The 23639-nt window shown below is 33.8% G+C and overlaps 13 protein-coding genes across 13 annotated transcripts; 6 read left to right on the plus strand and 7 right to left on the minus strand. All coding sequences in view use genetic code 12, as the record gives it.

The window, feature by feature from the left end:
- On the minus strand, positions 1-1570 carry J8A68_001600 (uncharacterized protein; the record flags this gene model as incomplete). The annotated part of the gene is made up of 1 exon (XM_049405270.1): positions 1-1570. A coding segment is annotated over one exon (1570 nt), but the record flags the coding sequence as incomplete, so codon positions are not given.
- A 1070-nt stretch (positions 1571-2640) lies between these two features.
- J8A68_001601 (RNA-binding protein) lies at positions 2641-4351 on the plus strand (the record flags this gene model as incomplete). The annotated part of the gene is made up of 2 exons (XM_049405271.1): positions 2641-2928; positions 3974-4351. 2 exons carry the CDS (start codon positions 2641-2643, stop codon positions 4349-4351), a joined length of 666 nt encoding a protein of 221 aa, XP_049265075.1.
- Positions 4352-4866: 515 nt separating this feature from the next.
- On the plus strand, positions 4867-6750 carry MEA1 (Mea1p; the record flags this gene model as incomplete). Its single annotated transcript, XM_049405272.1, has 1 exon — positions 4867-6750. The coding sequence occupies one exon, from the start codon at positions 4867-4869 to the stop codon at positions 6748-6750; it is 1884 nt and encodes a 627-aa protein (XP_049265076.1).
- A 115-nt stretch (positions 6751-6865) lies between these two features.
- On the minus strand, positions 6866-7246 carry J8A68_001603 (uncharacterized protein; the record flags this gene model as incomplete). Its single annotated transcript, XM_049405273.1, has 1 exon — positions 6866-7246. The coding sequence occupies one exon, from the start codon at positions 7244-7246 to the stop codon at positions 6866-6868; it is 381 nt and encodes a 126-aa protein (XP_049265077.1).
- Positions 7247-8048: 802 nt separating this feature from the next.
- On the plus strand, positions 8049-9074 carry J8A68_001604 (uncharacterized protein; the record flags this gene model as incomplete). Its single annotated transcript, XM_049405274.1, has 1 exon — positions 8049-9074. The coding sequence occupies one exon, from the start codon at positions 8049-8051 to the stop codon at positions 9072-9074; it is 1026 nt and encodes a 341-aa protein (XP_049265078.1).
- A 505-nt stretch (positions 9075-9579) lies between these two features.
- Positions 9580-10656, plus strand: J8A68_001605 (uncharacterized protein; the record flags this gene model as incomplete). The annotated part of the gene is made up of 1 exon (XM_049405275.1): positions 9580-10656. The coding sequence occupies one exon, from the start codon at positions 9580-9582 to the stop codon at positions 10654-10656; it is 1077 nt and encodes a 358-aa protein (XP_049265079.1).
- A 79-nt stretch (positions 10657-10735) lies between these two features.
- Positions 10736-11704, minus strand: ARG11 (Arg11p; the record flags this gene model as incomplete). The annotated part of the gene is made up of 1 exon (XM_049405276.1): positions 10736-11704. One exon carries the CDS (start codon positions 11702-11704, stop codon positions 10736-10738), a length of 969 nt encoding a protein of 322 aa, XP_049265080.1.
- A 394-nt stretch (positions 11705-12098) lies between these two features.
- Positions 12099-12976, minus strand: RPS15 (40S ribosomal protein uS19; the record flags this gene model as incomplete). Its single annotated transcript, XM_049405278.1, has 2 exons — positions 12099-12517; positions 12964-12976. 2 exons carry the CDS (start codon positions 12974-12976, stop codon positions 12099-12101), a joined length of 432 nt encoding a protein of 143 aa, XP_049265081.1.
- A 491-nt stretch (positions 12977-13467) lies between these two features.
- RPP2B (ribosomal protein P2) lies at positions 13468-13797 on the plus strand (the record flags this gene model as incomplete). Its single annotated transcript, XM_049405279.1, has 1 exon — positions 13468-13797. The coding sequence occupies one exon, from the start codon at positions 13468-13470 to the stop codon at positions 13795-13797; it is 330 nt and encodes a 109-aa protein (XP_049265082.1).
- A 211-nt stretch (positions 13798-14008) lies between these two features.
- Positions 14009-14995, minus strand: J8A68_001609 (uncharacterized protein; the record flags this gene model as incomplete). The annotated part of the gene is made up of 1 exon (XM_049405280.1): positions 14009-14995. One exon carries the CDS (start codon positions 14993-14995, stop codon positions 14009-14011), a length of 987 nt encoding a protein of 328 aa, XP_049265083.1.
- A 677-nt stretch (positions 14996-15672) lies between these two features.
- Positions 15673-18288, plus strand: J8A68_001610 (uncharacterized protein; the record flags this gene model as incomplete). Its single annotated transcript, XM_049405281.1, has 1 exon — positions 15673-18288. One exon carries the CDS (start codon positions 15673-15675, stop codon positions 18286-18288), a length of 2616 nt encoding a protein of 871 aa, XP_049265084.1.
- Positions 18289-19542: 1254 nt separating this feature from the next.
- On the minus strand, positions 19543-20775 carry J8A68_001611 (FG-nucleoporin; the record flags this gene model as incomplete). The annotated part of the gene is made up of 1 exon (XM_049405282.1): positions 19543-20775. The coding sequence occupies one exon, from the start codon at positions 20773-20775 to the stop codon at positions 19543-19545; it is 1233 nt and encodes a 410-aa protein (XP_049265085.1).
- Positions 20776-21185: 410 nt separating this feature from the next.
- On the minus strand, positions 21186-23030 carry J8A68_001612 (DNA topoisomerase 3; the record flags this gene model as incomplete). The annotated part of the gene is made up of 1 exon (XM_049405283.1): positions 21186-23030. One exon carries the CDS (start codon positions 23028-23030, stop codon positions 21186-21188), a length of 1845 nt encoding a protein of 614 aa, XP_049265086.1.
- Between the last annotated feature and the right edge of the window lie 609 nt (positions 23031-23639).

Here is a 23639-nt window from a genome sequence, read left to right on the forward strand (position 1 = left end):
TTGATCTACTTAAATATTCATCAAATATCTCGTCCATCAAAACCTTGCAATCTGTGATTCGGCATAACTCTTCGAATTTCTGATCGTAAAATGATGCTGCTTTAAGATAAGTGGAAGTGATGTCATCTTTTTTAACCAAAAGACCATTAACTAAGCACTGGCCCGGTTTTCCACTCTCCTCGACAGCAATTCCCCATTTGGCACGTTCATTTAGTAACCCACAATAAAATGAAGCAATGAAATACCAGCCCATATAATCATGTTCCCATTTCCCTTTTGAAAATGTCTTAATTTCTAGATTTGATGATTGTAGAAATATCGAATATTTATAAAAGTTCATGATTGCTTCAAGCTTCACTAAGAGGGTCAACACGCCTGGATAATTTCCATCTGAAAGCCTTCTCAAGTAGGGATATAATAATGATTTGAAAAACGCGCCTCCGTGTTCTGAATTAAAATGCATGAATAGATCAATAATTATCTCAACCCGGTCTTCCTCTTTTGCTTGAATGAGGTCAACTATAATCAGTTTACCTTCATCGGTACAAGTAACTGAAATGAAAGGAAAGCTTCCAAAACAGTAAAGTAAGCTGTAAAACTGACCGAAGTATTTGGAGTATATATCCACCATCTCCTCGTCATAATCCTTAAAGATACTATCCCCATTAGGAGATTTAAATACCGTTGAATTCGGGTCGGAAATCACTCTTGCGTGAGCCAATTTGTAAATACTGGCACCTTCTTTAATCTTGTCTGTATCGATTCCCGTCAAAAGACTTTGGAGATCAGCATTAGTAAAGTCAATCTCTTGAAAGGTTCTATCTATTCTAGCTTTGATTTCCTCGCAACTTAAATTGATATGATTTTTGCTTTGTTCGTTATGGCTTGGAGTGTAAACAACAAAAGAGTGTTTGGAATGTGTATAGACTAGGGCACCTCTAATCTGATGGTAATCCTTCCTTCTCAGTGGGTACCTGACTAATCGTCGATACTGCTTTGTATCATTCTCAATGATCTCAGTTTCGAAGTTTCTGGAAGCTGCATATTTCCATATTACAGGATGATTAAAGGCAAATAGTTCAGTTTCCTTGTTCCATTTGCTCGATAAATCAATTAAAGGACAGTTTTGTTCTTCAAGTACTTTCAGGAGACTTTTATTCTTCATACTGAATCTAACACTTAGATTAATAAGCTTTCTGTTTTCATCAACGATTAAACCATATACATAGATGAATTTCTTCATAGTACTTCCTCGTTTAATTTCTATGAGAAATACATTCCTGTCATCACTCATATACGTAACACGCGGATATGGTCTGTTATCATCTTCTTGTGCATATTGAAAGCAAAACTCATCCATACGCACTTCATTGTCCCGATTATCCTCATCATTGCCATTCTGTATCTGGGGTTCATTTGGGAGCGAGAACCCATTCAAATGAGATCTGTCACGTCTCGTATTCACTTGGACAACATTGTCTTCCAATTCGCCTTCTATGAACTCCAGTTCATAGAGTTGTTCAAGCACTTCAGTTGAAAGTACATTTTTCACTAGTATTTCATGGTCCATGATTGTTAAATAAACAATCAAGATTGTCCATCTCTGAAGAATGTTGTTGGTGTTTTGATTTCAACTCTGTGTTTTGAGGTTTGGAAAAAAAATATCAGAGACATATGTTTCAATTAATAAACCTCAAATGTTTCAATTTATGAACCTTCTAGCTTATTGCTCAGCAAAGTTAATCCATTCAAAATTAATCTCAAAGGAACAAACGGACACCTGTGATTGGCTAGTAAATTCAGCAAATGATACTCTTAGAGTAGTGGTTTTCCTAGTTGCAAAAAAACGGACGCGACACAACCAAAACCCGCAGTACCACACCGAATCCTATCATCTGACCTCACCTTCACAGGGTGTCTTCTCCTCGATCCATTCAACAATGTATAAGTTGGAAGCATGCAGCCATGCATGATGAGTTCTCACTGTCCCTCAATTTGAGAATTGCAGCTTGCTCTTGTTTTCCTATTGTTTGGATGGCTAGCTTTGTATTGATTCAGAAAACCTGAGTTTTGTTAGAGAAATTGCGTGCCGCATGATTAGTACAATTTAAAGTTTATCTTAGACTTACATAAATCAATGACCCCTTTGCTAAGTGTTTTAATAACTTTGAGTTCTAGATTCCTTCGAATCGGGTGAAGAGCCTATCAAGGATATCGAATCTCTTTGGTAGTAGCTACTACGGCTGCAAGAATTAATATTTATTATTCGTAAATTTTATAATGAATTCTTCAAGCAACTTTTGGAATACAAGCTGTTCTGTTTATTGGAGACAACTAATAATTGTTATAAATTAGAATCATATTATTCTGGTTTCTATGGAGAAGAAAACAACATGACAGAACATGTTTCCACATGGAAAGATTTTGCAACCACCGAGTAGCCAGACTTTCAGCCGCAGTAAATTACAGAATGTGTAAATCATGGAACAACAATTTTCATCTTTTTCTTGTCATCCATCAACAACCAACAACCAGCAGAATCTCAAAAAAACAAAAACTTTGCTAACCCACCCACTTTCTGTTTTCTAGAAGTCTTTACACACATAACACAACACAAATCAAACTAAAATAGTTTACCAAATGTCCGCCTCCTTAGATAAATCATTAGACGATATCATTGCTTCTTCTAAGAAGCCTACCAACTTCAAGGGAAGAAAGAACTTCAGACCAGGTTCCAAGATTGGTGGCAAAGCCGGTCGTGTCGGTAAGAAAGTCGGTGGTTCTCAAAACAAGAAGCAAATTGTTTCATTCAAAAAAAGTGGCCCTGTCGCTGCTGCCGCTGCTGCTGCTAGAGCTGTTGATGTCAGTTATGCTACCAAGGTTAGTGTTTCTGGTTTACCAAAGGATTTAAGACAAGAAAATATTAAGGTATGTTTTTGATTTTCATTGTTGGCTAAAACAAATGGAAGGGAGTTAAGGTCTATCATTTTTGGGTATGCTTTTTTTTATGGGATAGGGATAAACATGACAGAATTCCAATGGTGATACATCTGGATGATCATTGTTTATGATATTTTTTTGGGCACCTATTTGGAATGTATGATAAACGGAGATTTTCAAAGTTTACTTCCAAATATTTTTAACAAAAAAAAATGCTATCTCCAGTCATTGATACGAGTCGTAGCATTCGATCATCAGACTAGTATCTTGCCATGCAAAATACATTTATTGGGTAATCCGTTGGAGCAAAGGGGTGGTTGTTTTTTCATTTTTTTCAAATTTAATTCTTCACTTATTGCATTATTTTTTTTCATTTTCATTTTGACACATGTTGTGTTCAGTTCTTTGAATGATTATTTTGTTGTTTTTGTTTTTGGTTGAAAGGTATATTAAAAGATTGTCAGTATCCAAGTCCAGCATTTTGATTATATGGGTCAATACAAATTCTTTGGGGAAAATAATGTTTGGCAGTAATATTTTTAATTGGCCTGTGTGCTTAAATTGCTTCAAAATCTAATCAAATTTGTGATACTGCTGCTGCATTACCATTGTGAATATTCAGAACGGAACTTGTACTATTTTTATGCATCGTTATTCCAATTAAGTTTGTGAGTAACACATCTTGGCGGATGAGAACTTAATTTAGTTGTGTTTGTGTTTGTGTCTTAAACAGTTCCAAGTATGATAAATGGTCAATGATAATGTGGAAACAAGGTTGAATGATTCAACGATTTACCACAGCATGCAGACTTTCAAAAAGTACAATCCTATTACAAAATCCTTATACCCTGATTCAAAATAATGCAAAATTTCATTTTCTTTTTATAATCAACCCCTTGTTTGCTACCAAGAAAGGATCCCAAAACCAAAAATCGAAAAAGGAAAGTTTGAAACCCGATATTCCCTTCATATTTTGTTTTCCAATTGTTTATATTTTATGATTTTACGACTAACATTCTCTCTTTTTTTACAGGATTTCTTCCAATCTCAAGTCGGTGGTGTCCAAACAGTTGCTTTGAGTTATAACGAAAAGGGCCAATTCAAAGGTTTTGCCACTGTTATCTTCAAAGACAATAAACACGCTGGATTAGCTGTTGAAAAATATAATGGTGCTCCAATCGATAATGGTGCTAATAAATTAAAATTAGAATTAATTGTTGATCCAAGTAAGAAACCATTAGCTGCTAGAATTGTTGCCAATTCTGTTGGTAAAGGTCCAAAAGTTGTTGCTGCCAAGGCTGCTGTTCAAAAGAAGAAACAACAACAAAAGAAGAAGAACAAGCCAGCTAAGAAGGAAAAGAAGACTGTTGAACAGTTAGATCAAGAAATGGCCGATTATTTCGAAAATTAAGTGAGATGAGGTATATTTCTTGTTTCGAAATTGTAATTTTGATTATTTTCTCTATGTGTAGGATTATCAGTTGATTGTAACTTTGTTTAAGAAAGAAAGAAAGAAAGTGGTAATAAAAAAGCATTTGTGTATTATTGTTAAATAATTGTAGGAGATGTCCCTGTAAGTTTGCCAAACTTATTCACTTGAGTGAATGTGCCCTCTGGACCCTAAGTCGCGTCATATGTGTCTTATTTTGCAACAATACCCGAGAGTGGTAATATTGAAAGGAGAATTGTGTGTTTATTTCTCGTGAAATTATTTTTTGTGATCCTGTCGCAGTTTTTTTAGATTTCTCGGTTGTTAACAATAAATCTCATCAAATTTATTTCGTCAATCTGCAGAAGTGTAATTCCACCAATCATACACTCCGAAAGAACGACGAGAGCTCTGACTTGGGATAACATCCATTTCCACACACATAACTACCAATAGATCGTCGATTTACCTAAGAAAAACAAAACAAATAAATAGAGATGCCTAATATAAATTATATAGTGACCGCAGAATTCCATATAGATAAAGGACCCTCATTAGTCCATCAATATCCTCATGAATTACCTGGTATCAATAATCTATATTTCTTGCCTGAGTTAATGCTTCCGGATCAAATCCATAAACGAGAAGAAGATTTTACTTTATTTATGTTATATAAGAATAAATCAACTAAACAATTTCAATATTTATATCAAGAGAAAGTATGTGAAGATAAACCATATTTCCTTTATACGATTGTTCAAAATCAGAAAGATGAGAATTATAAGAGAGGATCACAAATCAAATCATTATCAATAATCACTAAGCTTCCATATTTTAAGAATTTTAAACCTTTATTATTGATTTGTTTAGATTTATATTTTAAAACTGATAGTATTGAAATATTGAAAAATTTATATGAATCAATTAATGCTAAAAACTTTATAATATCAAAATCAATAAAATCAATATCCATTATTAAGAAATTATTAATAACTTCAATATTAGATTTACCAATTCATGATAAAATTTATAATGATTCAGAATTTAGAAAAAGAGCATTAGGAATTAAAATGAATGAAACTATAAATGAAGATTTATTTATTAGAAAAGATTTAAGTTTTAATTCAATTATTTCATTTAATGAAATGGATATACCCGTTAGAATCCCCTTATTGGATTTACCTGATACTATTGGAGATTATCTTAATCCAACTGATTTAAATTTCAAACCTAATGCAATTAATATATTGAATGCAAGATTAGGTTCAAATCGTTTACATAATGAATTAACAATTTATGGATTACAAACTCCTCCAATTATCGTGTTGATTAATGCTGTTTTAACAGGTAAAAGAATTATGTTTGTAAGTTATGAAGAATCTTCAGGTTATATAATAGACCATATTCTATTATTATTAAAATTGATAACTGGTGGAGGTATCTTATGTGGATTATTAACTAATTATAATATATTTCCAATTATCGATGTTTCCAAGATTGATTTATTAAATGGATGTGATTCATTTATTGCAGGTACAATAAATCCATTCTTTAAAGAAAATGATAAATTCTGGGATGTCTTATATGATTTAGATGATAATGAATTATTCATAAGTACACAACTTGAAGGTCAATGGATAGATTATAAACACTCCATTATATCTGAAGATGCAAGATTTCTATCAAATTTACAATTATCATTATTTAGTTATAATGATGATTTAACTACAATTCAATTGATTTTTAGAAGACATATAAATGAAATTCTACGGATTCTTTTAAGTTCCAAGAACTTTAATACAAGTCTAACTCCAAAAGATCGTGATCTTATTTTGTTACTTGATGGGATAGGATATTATTGGTCAAGTGATGCTACTAAATTATTGGAAGTTTCATGTTATCAATTGGTTACCAAGAAATTTCAAGATTTATTATATCAAGGGAAATTAGTTTACAATTTATTATTACCTAATTTAGCCAATGAATTGAATTTGATGGTCGATATTCAACATCATTTACAAAGTCTCAATTCAATTGATAAAACTAAAATCAATGAACATGAAATTTGGTATAACATTTTAAAGTTTTTAATTAGTGGGAAATCTTTAGAGATCTTTTTATTGATGACATATTTGATTCCAGCGGTATCATCAGCAAGTATACTGACCACTTCACATGGAGGTGCAATGACGGTATTTGATAAGAATAAAGGTATTGAATTATTGTTATTAAATTTGTTTAATCAAGATGATCAGATCAAATCAAATGTAGTGATGATTTTACAAGAACTACAAGATAATTTTGTATGCGGATGGTGTGTTAATAATTTCTTGAAATCCAATTTAGTTTATGATTTAGCCCTTGATGATTTACTCAATTAATCTATAGATATTTGTATGGTTCATATAATGTACATTCATTATTTTACTCGTTTCTTAAGTAACTATTTACAATTGTCTCTCTATACTTCAACACATGATAAGCTATATATATGTATCACTTTCTAATCTTATCTTCAGGAGTTGGTGAGAAATATTTCAGTTCTTCTTCATCATCACCAAAATAACACCGTTTTATAGTAGCCCACATTGATAATCTATCCCCAGGTCTTCTAGTAGAATAAGCATCTCCCTTTGCTTCAAATTTTGATAATCTTTCACCAGCAGAATAATCCATAGTTGGATTATTTCTTGGGAATCCTGGTCTTCTTACTTGTACTCCAAATTCATTATCATCTGAATCTACACGAGCATCAGTTTCAGCACGATGTCTTTTTTCATTATGAATGGATATATGTTTTTTACCAACAATGAACATTGTAAGTGCAGTAGCACCGAATAAACCTAACTTGGTGAAGAATGCTTTACGTGTTTCCATTTGTATGTTTGTTGCTATAAATGATCCCTTTTGCTGATCTTTCGGGGTTTGTTAATTGGATGTTAATTATTAATCTTGCAACACACACCCGAAAGAAAAAAATTGTATAGCTGGGATTTGGTCGTGTAATTGGTGTCAGAAATTGAAGTGATTGTAAAACTCTTCAGTCAGCCATTTGATCTCATGTTGCAAATAAATCCTTTACTTAAGAACATCATAACTACGGAGTAAGTATCCGAATATTCTTTATAAATCTAAAAAGGTAATATCAATGAGGAAGGACGGTTATTGTGAGTTCGTGTGAAAGATTAACTAGCATTGACTGTTTCCAAACAAACTCTTCCAAACAATTCAAGTCAGTCATTCCCTAGATTATCATGGGAAGTCTTTATCGACCTCAGTCTATTGGCATCTGATTCATTTGGTTGTCAATTTGAAATTAATGGAGAGTATGTGAATGGTTTGGTCAATATCAGTTTTAGTTAAGGTTTCACTAAAACGCGCAAGATAGAGAGACCCATTGTAGTCCCCACATTCCTACATATAAACCATGTGAAAAAACAAAAAAAATATTAAACAAGATTAACCGTGGGTTAAATTTCAATAATGGAAAAAAGCGTTAACACCCGGCTGATCAAACAAAAGGTTTGCTCTGATATTCGGTATCATTAATTTTACCGAAAATAAAACTCAAAATATGAAACCTTCCAGATTTTTCCCTCCTTTTTACAAGATCTAGGAAAAATTTTAATTAAGAATCCTTCAATTCCTTTTTTGTTATCAATTCCATATATCCTGAACAATGTCAAGCAATGATGAAATAGCCCATGCTATTGCTGGTGCTGGTGGTGGTGCCTTATCTATGATAGTCACCTATCCTTTAGTTACTTTATCCACATTAGCTCAAACTGCAGCAAAGAAAAAGGAAGAGAAACAAAAGGATGAACAAGAATTGAAAGCTACAATTAGTCCAACCACTCAAGCAAAGATTCTTAATGCTTTAAGGAATAATCCATCTTGGTTAGCAACTAAAGAAATTATTCGTGAAAAGGGTATTACTGGTTTATATGCTGGTTTAGAAAGTGCATTATATGGTATCACTTTAACTAATTTCATTTATTATTACTTTTATGAATTCACAGCTAATTTATTTTTAAAATCTAAAAAATCACACCAAAGAGGTTTGACTACTTTTGAATCGATTATCACTGGTGCCATTGCAGGTGCAGTTACTTGTGTTGGTTCAAATCCATTCTGGGTCGCTAATACTAGAATGATGACTGAAAAAAAGAAGAAAGGTGAAGGAAAAACTTCTTCTTCCACTTTTAAAGCTCTTCTTGATATTATTGAAAAAGATGGTGTTGGGACTTTATTTGCTGGTGTTTTACCTGCATTAATTTTGGTTATTAATCCAATTATTCAATATACTATCTTTGAACAAATCAAAAATGTTATCATTGCCAAAAATGGTCCTAAATCATTTACTTCAAAGAAAGCCTTTCTCATTGGTGCTTTTGGTAAATTAATTGCTACTTCTTTAACTTATCCATATATTACCTTAAAGGCTAGAATGCATATTAAAAAGAAGGCAACTAAATCTGAAGATGAAAAATTATCTATGATTCAACAAATTAGAAAGATTATCAGAGAAGAAGGGTTAGAAGGGTTATATGGTGGATTATTGGTTAAATTAGTTCAATCCATTTCTACTGCCGCTTTCTTGTTTTATTTCAAGGAAGAATTATTGGTTGGTAGTGTGAAATTAGTTGAAATCTTAAGAATGATAAACATTAAGAAAGCTAATCCAGCTTTGATTGGAAGAGCTTAGAATCTCTCATTTTGTATCTTATATATGTGTGTATCGCACGTGAAGAATCTCACAGTTTATTTATTTTAAATGGATCAATGATTTTATTGTAGTTGTAGAGATTAAGACAAGCTCTTTGGATACCGTTTTCTCGTGTGTCTTGTGTGACCCGAGTCTTATCCAGCGAGTGACATGAACAACAAAACTTGAAAAAAAAAAATCTTTGAAAGTATAGTCAAAACAAAGTTGTTAATCAATTCGTTGAAGAAATCAGGTATCACATGTAAAGGTGACAATGAGTAACCTGAATGAATATCTTGTGAAGTCCATTTTTTGCAACCAATTGGAAAGTTGCAATAGTTTTTGCAACCAAGAAATTCCCATCTTACATTAAAATCTTGACGAAAAAAAGTGGGGGATAGCAATCTGCCCCGCGAAAGGGATGTTGTGAAAAAATACCACATCCCTTTCTTCTTCTCCTGAAGAGATCGGTTAGTCGCCAAATCAATTGACTTCTGAATTGCATATGATCAACGCATTTAAGTATCCTTCTCATCTTCAAAGCGATACTACCATGTTTTCCCAATCGCCAGGAGGTATAGAATATAACGGCAATACACCAAAAACCCCAATTATTCCCATCAAACATACTGTAGAAGGATTGACTAGAGATGTTTACATCAAACCACTTCATTCCCATAATGACTATTGGAGAGAGAATCCATTATTTGATGCATTGAGTGTTGGTTGTCGTAGTATTGAAAGTGATATTTGGTATTTTCCTAATGGATTTACGCTTGATAGAACATTGACTGAGACAACAACAACCGATGATAATGAAATATCACAAGTTGAAAGACAACAAAAGTTGTATTTTAGGAATGACGAGATATATGTCGGACATAGCGAGATTTTCCTAAAGCCAATTAATACATTATTCAATCTATATTTGAACCCATTATTTCAATTTCTTCAATATACAAACCCCAAGACGTCAGAATCCAGCTGGAGAGACAGTCTGTTGGCCGAGAAGAATGGCGTTTATTTTAATTCACCAGAAGAGCCGGTTTATTTATGGTTTGATTTCAAGACCGAGCCGAATAACACCTATAAGGCATTACGTCCTTTATTACAACCTTTTATAGATAATAATTTCCTTGCACATTATGACTCCGCTACTGGAACGTTCTATCCTGGACCATTGATACTCACGATTACGGGAAACTTACCCATAGTAGAAGTCGAGAATGAGAGAGTAAGATATGTATTTCTAGATGCTCCACTTTCGAGTTTCCACGAAGATCAAGATCCGGAGCTTATGAAAAATTATTCAAAGATGTGTAGGGTTGCTAGTTCTTCATTGCATCATTTACTTGGTGGTAAGACTCACAAAGCGCAAACCCGTCCATTTAATGACAAACAAAAAACAAAGATAAAGGGCCATATTGACATGGCACATAAGTACGGTTTAAAGACTAGAGTATGGGGCGACGTTACTTGGCCCTATGGGATTCGTGACTCTCATCTAAAGGATTTATTTAAGCTTGGATCCGATTTACTCAATGTTGATGATTTGAAGCAAGCCGAACAATTGTTTACCTAAAAACCCATTCTAAATGTATATTACTTTCTATAAAAAAATCAAATTATAAATAATCTATGATTACTTTTGATTGTTGTGGTTAGAAGTTTCTTTTCAATACTTCATAACTATAAAAGATTAATGCATTTGCTGGAATACACCGTATCATAGTAATTCCTAACCCATTATACAAATTCCGAATCCCACCATTTTTTGCAAGAAGATATTTTGCTATAGACCAAAACCCAGCACTACGTTTCAGACCAGTATTAAACATTCCATGTGTTTGAATATTGGATTTAATAGTATCCACAGGAAACATCGATAAGTTAAACGTCACCCCGGCCATGGCCCCGCTTAACAATAATTGTATATTTTCATTCTTAATCCATGGATCTTTGGCTTTTTTATAATAATCATTAATATATTCATAAGTCCCAAACCAAATTGATGTTCCTATGACTTCTCTAGTTACAGTCGATGATAATCCATTAAACAATCCAGAAATACCTTTTTCTCTTATCGTAGATTTAATTAATGAAGTATACGTTGCTGAACTTTTGTCATGGGATACCAAATTAGCTACTTGTAATTGACATTTTATGAGTTCTACCGGTGTCAATATAAATGATGCCATTAAACCTGCAAACCCCCCAGCAACACATTTTGACCAGAATGGTAAACTCTCAGTATGATATTTCGTAGATTGAGCTTGATCTTTAAGTGTATTTACCAATACGGTAGATGCAAAATTATAACTAGTAAACAAGATTGAAGTCTCCAAACAAGCTCCAACTAAAGGTGCTTTCAATCCTTTATAAAATCCATTAAAGAACCCTTCATTTTGATATGTCAGTTTTATCATGTGATAGGTGGAGATTCGATGCAAGGAATTTGAGGATTGTAATCTGACTTTTATAGTATCGAAGGGGAATTCAACTAATTTACCAATCATACCAGAAATAGCCCCGATGGAAATTTCTTTAATTGGATGCATATGTTCATGTTTGGGTTTTATATCTTGCGGGAGTGGGATATCCACTATTGAAGTCGAGGATGTGACTTCCATGATTCCTCTATAGTCTGTATTTAGCTTAGAAATTAAAGAGGATTTCTCGAGGGATGTGATTTGGGATGGGATTTAAATATTCCTTTGAAAAAATTTTGTAATTATATCAGAAATTAAGCGCGGTGTAACTCCTGCGGCGTAATTTTACATAGATAGGGTTCTATTAAGAATTGACAGGAAGCTTACACAAAAATTGAAGACAACCAAATGTCGAGAATTCAAATTACGTGATATTTATTTGTATAATCGTTTTATATACATTTGTTTACATATATAAAGGGGGGGTTGGGTTAGGGGGTTTGTGTGGGATGTTGATTATGCGTGTTTGATTCTCCGAAAATTTAAAACCATTAAATACTATAAAATACAATTAATAAACATAAGACTAAAACACTTATCTTAATGGCATGAATCTGGAAGAAGCGTTACCAGCTCTACCGTGTCTAACTGGAGTATAAGTAATGGAGAATTCACCTAAGTAGTGACCAACCATTTCTGGTCTGATTTCAACAGTGTTGAAAACCTTACCGTTGTAGACACCGACAACAGAACCAATCATTTCTGGAACAACAATCATGTTTCTTAAATGAGTCTTGACGGTAGCTGGCTTTTCATTTGGTTGAGTGTTGGCTCTAGCAACTCTTAACTTCTTGATTAAACCCATTGGCTTGGAGTCTAAACCTCTAGAGAATCTTCTTCTAACTCTAGCACCACATAACTTGGTGAAGTCTTCAGTTGACATTTCAACCAAGTCTTTTAAGTCGACACCCTTGAAGGAAAAGGTCTTGAAGTTTCTTCTCTGTTTTTTGTCAGCTATAAAAAAAATGTTAGTATTTTGGGAACAGATATAAATTTCTTTCAGTATAAAAGGAGGTCAACTAGATATTGATTGCATGAATCATTATATGAGTTTCTATTAAGTGGTAGTATGAAAATGTGAAATTGGCATGATTTCAATTATTGAAAATTTTATAGTTGGAAATTGACTTGATTGTTCAACGATCGTAAATGAAGATTTATGGTAGATGTCTATGTACGAAATTTGCGTTGATTCTAGTAGTGGTATTTTTATATATTGACTGTTTGACGTGGTCTTCTCATACTTTACTCTTCCATACTGATTCACTCATTTCATTTGACAATTTTCCACTTTGAATAATTCATGGTTTGTGCATTCAATACTTCGTTTTAAATCGTGGTAGTCATAGTCGTGGTCTAGTTGATTCTCCCCTATCTCTGGTTCTCCTATATGTACATACCAGCTTCGGACATATTGATTGGATCTTTATGGTATGTTCTTAAAAGGTTCAAAAAAGAGCAAAAATCTTTATAAGAAGAATTAAAAAATTTTCGATTACTATGAAATGAGAATTTGTTAGACTGTACCGAAAGTGTTTGGTTTGTTAGGGGAGAGAATTTGTTAGGTGGGTGAAAAAAAAATTCTGAATGGACTGCACATTGATTGAATTTTCGGATCACGTGATCAAATACCATACAAAATTAAATGCAGGACAACATTTTCCAAGATTTGTGACTGCGTTTTTCGAGCCCTAACTGATAGCACGTGATACACTTACTAAAAAATTTGTCCTATATGCAGTCATTTTTTCGGTGATTTTTTTTTTTTCAGTCTTTTGACGTTTTTTGTTTAAAGAAGAGTTTGTATGAAATTTTTGTAAAACCTCTTTTCATCTTATAAACTTAGCATAGGATAGTCTGCCGTTTGTTTGCTTAAAAGTGATTATTCTTAAAGAACATTAACAATGAAGTATTTAGCTGCTTACTTATTATTAGTCCAAGGTGGTAACACTACCCCATCTGCTTCTGACATCACCGCTTTATTAGAAACTATCGGTGTTGAAGCTGAAGAATCCAGAGTCTCTTCTTTATTATCTGAATTAGAAGGTAAGGATATTGCTGAATTAGTTGCCCAAGGTAACACCAAGTTAGCTTCCGTCCCATCTGGTGGTGCTGCTGTCTCTTCTGGTGCTGCTGCCTCTTCTGGTGCCGCTGCTGAAGAAGCTGCTGAAGAAAAGGAAGAAGAAGCTAAGGAAGAATCTGATGACGATATGGGTTTCGGTTTATTCGATTAGAGGAACAAATAGAATTATAGCATAAATGTATTATTCCAAACAGAGATGATTTTTTTGATCCTCCCGTATTTCCATTTTTGAAAATGTTTGTATAATTTGTGGGTTAAAAAGGGATATGATATACTTTAATTTATAATAAAATATTTACTAATCAATAAATTTCCTAATAAAAAGCACTTAATAATAATGATATTTATATTAAACGTGTAAGTTATTCGATATTTACACTTCTGGCCAATTGTACGATTTCCTGTCCTGAAGCCGTACTTTGATCTACTGAATGACTCAACTTTTCAACAAGTACTCTAAATTTATTAATCTCATTGAATACACTACTTGGATTCACAGATGAATCGTCTAACTCATCCGCTTCTACCTGTGTTGAATCCTCATCTTGCTTGTAAATCTCCTCATCGCTATCATATATCATATTTTCATTATCTGCTTCTTCTGCGGCCCTTTTAGACTCTTGCCCTACGCCTAAAGCGTTTTGCAACTCTTCTTGCAATTCCTTTAAGTAGTTGAGCTTATCAAACTTTCTGCAAAGTGATCTCTGTATGGCAAATAACTCTTCTCTTATTTCACTATAACGGGCAACTATTTCTTCATCTATTGGATATGATTGATTTACCTGATTTATAACCTTTCTTCTATAATTTGCTTTAATCTGATCATCTTTCCCCAACATTTCTCCATTGTGTCCTTCTTGGGTTCCCATTGCTTCATCCTCATCATCAGACTTATCCTCACCAGACGCGTCTTCTTCTTCTCCGTATACATAAATATATCTAGATTCGGGCAATTCTTTAATCAAATCTCCGAGTTCAATAAGTCTATAAAGACGATCTTGGTTAGATAAATATTTGAAATCAGGAACTAAAATAGGTTTCAATACGTGACTTATTCTTAGTAATTGTTCATTGACAATATTTAGTTTATTTTGTTCTAATTTCAAGATTTGAGTAACTATTTGATGAGTAACTTGTGACGTGAATACTGTATTGTTTCTAGTTTGGATTCTTCTATTAAGTCGTACTAGGATTTCACTTAGTTGCTGTTCTGATAAAGGTAGTTCATCAGGTTCATATGTCTGATATTCAAGTATGTCTTTTAATGACTGTGTTATTTCAAGTGGCTCATTTAGTATCTTTACTTGTTTCTCTATAAAATCCTTTGTATATTTATATGAATGATTCATTATATTATCTTCGTTATTTGGGTCTTTAGATAAAAACTGTGGAGGCACTTGGATCTTTAAATGGTATTATTATGATTTAATCTGTTGATGCGGGTCGTGTACTTTTGTACAACTTTTTGGCAATATTAAAACTACATGGAAAGTTGATTGATTTATTGGCCCCGATTGTCTCACTCTGTTTCATTCTGCCCTTTACTTAAGGTAATGGGGGTTACAAGAAGCAATAGATATAGTTTTAATAGTCGGTTTACTTCAAGAAAACAATATCGGGGTGTTGTGGGTTTAGCCTCTTTATTTTGGTAAGAATGATAATTTACTCGAGAATTGTTGCAAAATTAATGAAAATCGATTATTCTCTCATCTCACAAAAGAACATACTTAGCAAATCCAACAGACACAGGGATACTTCAAACAAAGTAAGAGAATCCTTACTATTTCAATTAACACCATTTGAATTCAAAGGTCCTTCTCTACTACTAATCAATGCGGTTGTGGGTTGCAAAACTTCAAAAGTCACATGCTCAATCCTGTATATAACAACATTTTTTCTTACCTAAAGAAATCGGTAATTAAATTCTAAACCTCAGCCGATCTTACACCGTCATATAGTAATCAATAAGGAAGTAGCTAATTGTTAATCACCAACCAAGTCTTTCATTTTCACAATCAAGCATCAAATGTTCCATGAAATTGCATCTGATTTTATAATAGATCTACAGAAACGATTATACGAAACCAATGAGAATGGAGATGATGGACGATATAGACCACCCTCCACTCGTGTTGCCAGATATCAAATTATAATTGCATCCACATTAGGATTATTTGCCCTCCTTGCCTTCTCAATCCTTCGAATCCGATATCCTAAAATATATGTTGCCAATCTTAATCATATGAACTTCAATTATTTACATTCCTCTTCCAGGAAATATCTCCCGAAACTACCGGCAAAATCATTATTTGGTTGGATTCCAATTGTGTATAAAATAAATGAACTGCAGATATTAGAGCATGCTGGTTTTGATGCCGTGGTGTTTCTTCGATTTTTTAAGATGTGTATTAGAATATTGGGTACCTGTCTTTTACTTGCGATATTTGTCATTTCACCAATTAGGTATAAATTCACAGGAAAATTGGATCTGGATTATCCTGATGATGATGGCGATGATGATGACAACAACAATGGGACATCAATTGTAATGAGACAACTCATTAAAATGGCAGCAGGAGGAACAAATATTCCCGAGGATGTGGAGCAATCTTATCAATTGTTTCTGTGGATGTATGTTGCATTCACATATATTTTCACTATAATTACAATATATTTCTTATTTAATCAAACTAATAAAATCATAGATATGAGACAAAAATATCTTGGGGGACAAAATTCAATTACTGACAGAACCGTTAAAGTATCAGGAATACCGGCAGTATTGAGAGATGAAATTACATTAGCTAGACATATTGAAAGTTTAAATATCGGAGAAATCGATTCAATTCTTATTGTACGAGAATGGGGAAATCTAAATAAATTATTCAAATTGAGAAAGAAAGTACTACGAAAATTAGAAGTATATTGGGTAGAATATTTCCAACAAAAGGGGATAATAAATAAAGCGCAATTACTTTCTTCTTCCAGTTTACATCCTCAATTAAGAGACCTGATAGGATTAGACAATAATAATAATAGCTACCGAGATAACGAAGAAGACGAATCCACTCCTGAAGCAACTGATAATTCCAATCCACGAACCCCATCCCCTTCAATAATCGATCAAATTTCGGAAATCGTCGAAGAAGAAGCAAGCACATCAGTCCCAAGTTTATTGAATGATGAATTACGTGACCGTCCCAAAATCAACAAAGGGTTATTTGGCATATTTGGACCCAAAGTGGATGCAATTGCTCATTATACCGAACAACTAGAAGTCATCGATAAAGAGATTAACCGAGCTAGAACCAAAGAATATCCAGGAACTTCCACTGCTTTCTTAACTATGAAGACTGTGGCACAAGCCCAAATGTTAGCACAAGCTGTATTGGACCCAAAAGTAAACCATTTAATTACAAGTCTTGCAGCAGCACCTCATGATATTAGATGGGATAATTTATGCTTAACCAGAAAGGAAAGAAATACCAAGATATTTATTGTGACTTTAATTATTGGACTTATGAGTATACTTTTGATTTATCCTGTGAGATATATGGCAAGTTTATTGAACACAAAAAGTATTGCTAAAATGTGGCCTTCATTAGGAAGATTTTTACATAATAATAAATGGGCCAAAACTGCAATAACTGGATTATTACCAACATATCTTTTCACAATTTTAAATATAATAATTCCATTTTTTTATGTTTGGATATCTGCAAAACAAGGATTCACATCCCATAGTGATGAAGAATTATCTTCAGTATCAAAGAATTTCTTTTATATCTTTGTGAATTTATTTTTGGTATTTACAACTTTCGGTACGGCATCGTTGAGTGATACTACAAAAATTGCTTATGATTTAGCACAATCATTAAAAGATTTATCATTATTCTATGTTGATTTTATTATTTTACAAGGATTAGGAATTTATCCATTTAAATTGTTATTAATTGGAAATTTAATAACTCACCCAATTGAATCACTTTTTTGGTGTAAGACACCAAGAGACTATTTAAAATTATACAAACCACCAGTATTCGATTTCGGGTTACAATTACCTCAGCCAATGTTGATATTCATAATTACATTAGTTTATTCAGTAATGTCATCCAAGATCTTAACTGCAGGATTAATCTATTTCATTATTGGATATTTTGTAAGTAAGTATCAATTATTATATTCATGTGTTCATCCACCTCATTCAACAGGGAAAGTCTGGCCTTTAGTTTTCAGAAGAATAATTCTTGGGTTAATAATTTTTCAAATAACCATGGTGGGGACATTGGCACTTCAAGAAGCATTCACCTGTGCATCTTCATTAGCTCCATTACCTTTAATTTCATTATACCTTTTGTGGAGTTTCCAAAATCAATATATCCCATTATCGTTGTTTATAGCCTTACGTGCAATTGAAAATAATAATCCTCCGCCTAATAACTTGGTTGATCTTGAAAATGTTCCTGGACAAGATAGAACCCTTGATGAAAGAAGGGAATTAAATACGAAATATGAATATCCTAATTTAGTCAATGATTTGGATGGACCTTTGCTTGCGATTGATGGACTGGATATGTTGTTGATAAATTATGATGGAACAACCGTTCGTAAATCCCAAAATAATAATGAATGGAGTTATTAATTTCATATTTTATACAATTTTTATAGACTTCTGCTATATTAGGCTTTTAGAAAAATAAAGCTCTTGCTTGTAGTATTGCTTCTTGCATCTCATCCAGATAAATCGGGCGAAAGTCAACCCCAAGGAAATACTTCAAAATGACCGCCAATACCACTCTCGACATTAACACTTGAGTTACCAACGAAATGCCAACCACTGAGATAATGGTAACATATCTATAATTGGTAATCACTCTTAGAGCTTCCACGATATTTATGAAACATATTGTATTTATCAAAGGTTGAGAAATTGTACTTCTATCGTATGGCCATATAAGCATTAGTATTGGAAAGAGCTTTATTGAACTTGATACCATTACTGTAGACAATAGGACTGTATTACTATATCCAAATTGATGATTGTCTGGGATGTTCTTGTTTAATCGTAATTGACCCCATCCACAATAGTACCGAAATAGACCAATGATACAAAAATTGAATATGAATTGTTCAATAACCAGCTTCATTATAAAGAACAAATATTGGGTAAGCATTGACTGAGATAATATTGCATGTATGATTAATCGATGTGTTGTTTTCCGTTCTTCATTGGCCCATTTTAAATAGACTTCAAATAGGATTATTACAAATAGTCGTCGAATATGAAGTTTATAAATTTGGAACCAATCAATTAATTTCCTCCAATGATGATTTTGCTGTTGTTCTCCTCGTTGTTGTTGCGAAGATAATTGATCTAAGATTTCTGATTCCATTCTGTTATATACTAGATGTCTATAAGCCTGTTTCTTTAATAATAAGATATCAAGGAATAAAATGACCAAATCATATTCAATATATTTATCTGATATTTTATGACATTGTTGACAGACTGTTAATTTAATATATTCACTTTTATATCGAGAGTATAAACATTCAATATCAGGATTTCCACATTCTATACAAATCATTTGCTTACCCTCTTTCAATGCTGATAACTCTGTGTTCTCGATGATTCAATTTATACGCAGTAAAATACAACACACAATTAAATGTTTCGCACTCACTGATATTCTAGATTGGTTGTAAAATCAGAAATTAAATAAACCTGTAAATATTAAGTTCAAGCTCTTTGCAACATACAGAACTTAACTTATTTACATGTAAATTCCAAAAAAATATAAGAATTTGAATGGTTTACTAAAAATTGAAATTGAAAATAGAATCATTAGCACATAAAATTATACATTATACACACACTCTCTCTATAAGAACCTCTCTAATTACATAACGCTGCAGGTGGAGGTGCATCAGGCACCCTCCCCAACATAAACCTAGCAGCCTTAAACGCCTCTATAACAGATGGAGCCAAATCTTCAAATTCTCCTGACTCTGATATTATATCACTACTAGTAGTGGTTGTCAAATCTCTTGGAGTCGCCCTTGCAAATGCGTTTTGTTGTTGTCCTATACTTCCAAATGCAGATGTTGCTTGTTTTTGTGCATTCCCCGATTGCCCAAATGCGAACGCTGAGCTGACACCTGTTGTCGGGGCTCCAAAAACAGAAGCGCCTGGCTTGTTTGCTGTTCCAAATGCAGATGTGGTATTAGTGCCGGAAGAAGCAGCTCCAAAAGGTGATGACGTCGTATTTAGGGCTCCAAATGGCAGGTTTGAAGGTTCACTCTGACCAAAGGCCGAAGTTGCTGGGGTAGATGCCGAACCAAATGCTGATTGATTGGTTGATGAAGAAGCAACAGTTCCAAATGGAGATGGGTTGGTAGTAGATGACGATCCAAATGCTGAGGGTTGAGTTGATGACGATCCAAATGCAGAGGGTTGAGTTGATGAACCAAACGCAGAAGGTTGTTGGGTAGGTGAAGACGTCCCCAATGTTCCGAATGGTGATTGTGTAGATTGGGCACTTGTTGCTGCAAATGGATTAGCGGTAGTTGTGGATGCCGCTCCAAATGGATTGGAAGCAGGCTGTGCGCTTGTTGAAGTAGTTGCAAATGGATTGGATGCTGGTTGTGTGGTTGATAAAGTCCCAAATGGTGATGGTTTATTACCTGTTTGTCCTACTGAAGAAAATGGCAGTGAAGCTGATGTTGTTGTTCCAAATGCTCCTGCTGATTTAAAACCAGTTGATCCAAATGCTCCCCCAGATGTATTAGATTGTCCGAATGCACTGGTTGCGGTCGTTTTCCCTAATCCAGAGCTTCCGAATCCAGAGCCTCCAAATCCAGTAGAGCTGGGTGTATTCCCAAATGATGATTTTCCAAATCCAGATGAACCAAAGCCTGATGAGCCACCTGCTTGAGATGACTGTAGTCCTGCTGATCCAAACCCACTATTCCCAAATGCCGATCCCGTGGATGCGGTTGATTGTTGACCGAATGGGCTTGCTGCTGCTTGTGATCCGAAAGCTCCAGCTCCTCCACCACCACCACCACCAAATCCACTGGAACCAAAACCTGATGAACCAAACCCACTACTTCCCTGATTGCCAAACATTCTGTGAATTTGTTTGTATTGATTTATCTATGAGTGCTTCTCGGATATAAATACTAGGTAAATCCTGACTGATGCTTCGATGATATTCAATTTAGCAATCTTGCTTGCAATTGGATTGATATTTAAATTCACATCTCAATTGTTTTACACGCTTACATTTTAATTTCCGCATTCCTGCATATTATAATTAGATTTTGTATATGGAGTCGCTAGTACTAAAACAGAACTCATAGCATTACAGATTGATGGAAGAGGAAGAGGATTAACTTAGGAGTAAATATATCAAAATGAGTATACTTATCTATAAATCCAGAATCTTAAACTCAAGAATTTGCCTCGCTCTCCACGTTTGTATATAATAGACTCTTCTTCTCTCGCCATAAAACGGATTTTTTTTGCACCCAATTTTGTCAACTAAATTGTTGAATTATGTTTCCACATTCTTGAATTAAAATGTTCATCTTTTGAGAAGTGATACCAAAGGCTTGCTTATATATTTGTTTAACTTCTTCAAGTACTGCTTCTTTAGTTTTGGTTCCGTTGACAATCTCTTGTAAAGATAATTCCAAAGATCTTCTTAAAAATGGCTTCGACAATGAAATATCCTCAAAGTTCAATTTATCTAGACCTTCGATCAATCCCATTCCCAAAGGGGAAGGAACAAGATAATTAGTTCTAGGAGGTTTCGCAATATATCCTCGCTTTGTTATTTTATCTATATGGTCTGCAATTGTAGCATCAGTCCCAATTCCATTAGCATCCATTAAAGAAATCAATTCAGACTCAGTCATATGATTAGGAGGACTAGTTTTACCTTCTTTCATCTTCCCACTTGAGATTTTCACCTGTTCACCTTCTTGGAACCTTGGTAATTGTTTAGAAGATTCCCATTTCTTATAAATAAAAATATCCAAATAATTTCGTTCAAGTACCATTAAACCACTTGCTGTAAAGAATTCATTTCCCCATTGCAATGTTGCCAGTGTTAGTTGACCAACGGCATCTTTTGAACAACAGGCAAGAAACCGTCTCACAACGTATTCATATACCTTCTTTTCAAATGTCGTATTTAAGGAATTTAACAGAACATAATTCACTGGATGAATTGCAGGATGCGCCTTATCATCATGAGAACCATTTCTTGGAGTTTCATGTCCCGAATTTAACAAGCTTGCGGCATACGCTCCCCATGTGGGATCTTGTTGTTGTTTATCGAAGAGTGATCTCAAATCCATGCTTGCTGGATACTTATCGGTTTCTGTTCTTGGATAAGAAATGAACCCTTTATTATATAATGATTCAGCAGCATCTAATGTTTGTTTGGCTGTCATTTTGAAAAATTTTGAACAATCTTTTTGGAGTTCCACCGTAGTTAGTGGCAATGGCCTCCAGTTATTCTTTGGTTTGGTTTCGAGTTTTGTTATTGTTCCAAAGTCATTGGACAAACAGTTTTCATATAATAGGACTACAAATAATCTATCAAATAAATGTCCTCTTACCCAATTGAAACTTGTTTTCTTATTTTCTTTATATATTTCAACATCAATATACCAAAATGGTTCAGGTACAAATGATTTCACTCTCTTATATCTATCAACTACAAATCCCAATGTGGGGAATTGGCATGTTCCATAAGACGCCACACTTTTGGTATCAATGAGTTTACGTTGTTTTAACAGATCAGTTAGTAGTCTTGTAAAACTCAATCCAACTCTAAAATCAAGTTCCGTACGACATGCAACGGCATTGACAGCTTTCATATCTAATTGAACAGGATTAGTAGCAGCAGCTATAATATGATTTCTTTCTAAATGAGAAAACTTACTTCTCCATACTTCACTAATTTGAAGTCTTGAATTTCCTTTCTTTGCGGCACTAAATATTTCATATCCAATATATTCACCTTCTCGATCGCAATCTGTCCAAATCATTAATTTATTACTTCGCCTAGCTTCATTCGTAATATTATCATATACATTCTGTTCATTCACCTTTTCTAATACTTCAGCATCGAATAATCGACCAGGAGGACACTTCCCCCAGCCATAACACTCAGGCAAATCTAATCCTGTAATATGTCCTAACGCAGATGTCATTGTAACGTCACAAGATCCAACTCCTGGGAAAATAAATGTGAAATCATAATTCTTTATGTATTTACTTTTGGTATTTCGAATGGTCACTCTACCCCCTCCTAATGTTTGTGCTACTGATTTAGCTATTGATGGTTTTTCTGCTACACATAGTACTTTCATTATCTCTTGTTGATTTCCCACATATAAAATTGACCTAAGGTAAGGGGACGTTTCTCAAAATTGAATTGATGTTACTGTAGGTGCCCGTCTTTCAATGAGATACCCGAAGGACAGAGATTTTATTTTTTTCCGTTTGATAGACGCGTCTTCATTTACTCACTCGCTCATACCTTTCTATTAATTCATTTACTCACTAGCTCATACCTTTCTATTAATTCATTTACTCCATGATATTTGAGAAGTCATTACCGAAAGAGAGGAAGTATATTACCAAGAAACGCTTCTCCCAAGAGTTGGCCCTAAAGAGAAGTGTTCTCGGAACGACTACAAACAATCATATTTTGTTTCCCTTGTTTAATAGAGCGAAGAACTGAAACATAAATCTGCTTATTTGACAACTTAAACGCAAAAGAAATGCAACCTAAAGATCTCTAATTTAACAATCATATGAAATCAGAATACCTTTTGCTTAAACCTAATGGAATAAATGTAATACTTGTCGAATTGTTGTGTTGTTGGGTGCAAATATTGTTTCCTTGCACAAATGACTCTGCTGGCAACAGACTGGTTGCAAGTGGTAGCGACGGTACCCGCCCCTCCGCAAAAAAT

This window comes from Hemisphaericaspora subhashii, assembly GCF_019202705.1.
Source record: "Hemisphaericaspora subhashii strain CBS 10753 chromosome Unknown scaffold68, whole genome shotgun sequence".
NCBI classification, from domain to species: domain Eukaryota; kingdom Fungi; phylum Ascomycota; class Pichiomycetes; order Serinales; family Debaryomycetaceae; genus Hemisphaericaspora; species Hemisphaericaspora subhashii.